Source organism: Sparus aurata, chromosome 9 (assembly GCF_900880675.1).
Source record: "Sparus aurata chromosome 9, fSpaAur1.1, whole genome shotgun sequence".
Taxonomy (NCBI): domain Eukaryota; kingdom Metazoa; phylum Chordata; class Actinopteri; order Spariformes; family Sparidae; genus Sparus; species Sparus aurata.
The window spans coordinates 36,671,701-36,673,382 of NC_044195.1; the positions used below are offsets into that span (position 1 = coordinate 36,671,701).

The following is a 1,682-nucleotide window of genomic DNA, read 5'->3' on the forward strand; positions in this document are numbered from 1 at the left end:
GTGAAAATGTGCAAACTGAGGACAGATACCTGGTCAAAATACTACTTACTGTGGCTAAGAAGGCAATCACCAGAAAGTGGTGTAGAGAGGTCTCTCCCACCGTGGAGAACTGGTTGGATACAGTTGAGGTGATCCTCGACATCGAAAGACTTACTCATATATTGAGATTCCAACAAGCTGAATTCATTTTGAAATGGGAAAAATGGACAGAGTGCAAGGCTCACTAAAGAGACACCACTGAAGACTGAATGGAATTAAAGCCATTCAATTAATGTATCATAAAAGCATGTAACCCACTGAATCAAAATGATCTGTTAGAAAATGGAATACATATCTTAAGTGTTGGTACAGAAGAAATGAGAAACTAATCAGTTATCGGTGTTGATACACGAGTTCATTCTAGCTGATCTGAACAAGCTCTTCAGGTGTTTAGAAATTTCTTTCATTTTTAGTCCATATATGATTGGATTAAAGAGAGGATGATACAATATTATTTGTAAAGTCATTATTAAATGAAAAATTTTTGGAAAATCGGACTCCAATCCAATTATAATAACATCATATGTACACAGACATGAAAGGTTTATCAAAACGATCAAGTGTGGTAAACAGGTCTGAGCAGCTTTTCTCCTGACTTCTCTACTACTACGGTATGATATTAGAAGTATCCTGGTGTATGTAAAAAGTATGAAGAGCGCGGGGAGAAGTGCAACATTTAGCAGGACGATCAAATCTCGTATAAAACGTGCCTCTGAGATTACACACTGAAGTTTGTAAACTGTATTATTGCAAAAAATTCCATGTAAAGTAAAGGTGCAGCGTTTTTCTTTAGCACTCAGTGCAGTTGGCACAGCAAGCTGAGAGGCAGGCAGAATATAGGCCAAGGCCAAGAAAATACTGACGGTAGTTTTCCTCATGATGGTTGCATATTGCAGTGGTTTACATATAGACACATACCTGTCGTAGGCCATGGCTGCCAACAGTAAGAACTCTGAACCACCTAAAGAGTAAAATATATGAAACTGAAAGAGACAGGCTGAATATGATATGATCTGTTTCTCAGACAAAAAGTCGATCAGAAGCTTTGGGTAGATAGCAGTGCTGAAAAGAACAGAGTTGACCAACAAAGCTGCAATAAAAATGTACATAGGCTCATGGAGGTTTTGGTGCCTCCAGATCAGATACACAATAGTAGAATTACTGCAGATTATCAGAATATATACTGTGAACATAACCATAAAGTAAAGATATCTGTATTTTTCTACTTCCACATGCCCATCAAGAGTTATATATGTTAGATTTAATTCATCAGCCATTAAGGTTGTCAAAAACAAAATGATTTAAATAGGCAGATCGTATAACTGGCAAATAGGAGTAATACCTGATAAAATCACTGTCACTGCATTAACATGTAACCTGAACTGGAGAGTCTTTTTCATTAACAGTTACCTGACCTGAAAACACAGTTTGTGCATTCATCTCCAGAACTAACTATGTGAACTGTTCGTCTCAGCGGAATGTGTTCTTATCAGATTTCTTCACTCTCCATGGATCTCATTATGTCTTGTAATCAAGAACTGCTACCGTGTAAACAACTTCATCAAACTCTAGAGGCCTGAACTTGTAGTCAGGGTTTCACAGGAACACTCAGGTTTCAGGAGACCTAAAGGTGGGGGTTGAAA

The 1,682-nt window shown here is 37.7% G+C and overlaps 1 protein-coding gene across 1 annotated transcript; it reads right to left on the minus strand.

Annotated features, from left to right (window-relative positions):
• Positions 1-368: 368 nt before the first annotated feature.
• Positions 369-1,454, minus strand: LOC115588758 (olfactory receptor 52K1-like). The gene is made up of 2 exons (XM_030429527.1): positions 1,382-1,454; positions 369-1,000 (listed from the first exon to the last, which is right to left on the minus strand). Exons 1-2 carry the CDS (start codon positions 1,437-1,439, stop codon positions 369-371), a joined length of 690 nt encoding a protein of 229 aa, XP_030285387.1. The 5' UTR covers positions 1,440-1,454.
• Positions 1,455-1,682: the final 228 nt, after the last annotated feature.

Excerpts from the sequence above, each read along its gene's own strand:
- LOC115588758 (XM_030429527.1), bottom strand. The coding sequence starts at position 1,439 with ATGAAAAAGACTCTCCAGTTCAGGTTACATGTTAATGCAGTGACAGTG. Across the intron at positions 1,001-1,381 it reads AGTGACAGTGATTTTATCAG|GTGGTTCAGAGTTCTTACTG; the intron begins GTATTACTCCTA and ends TTTACTCTTTAG.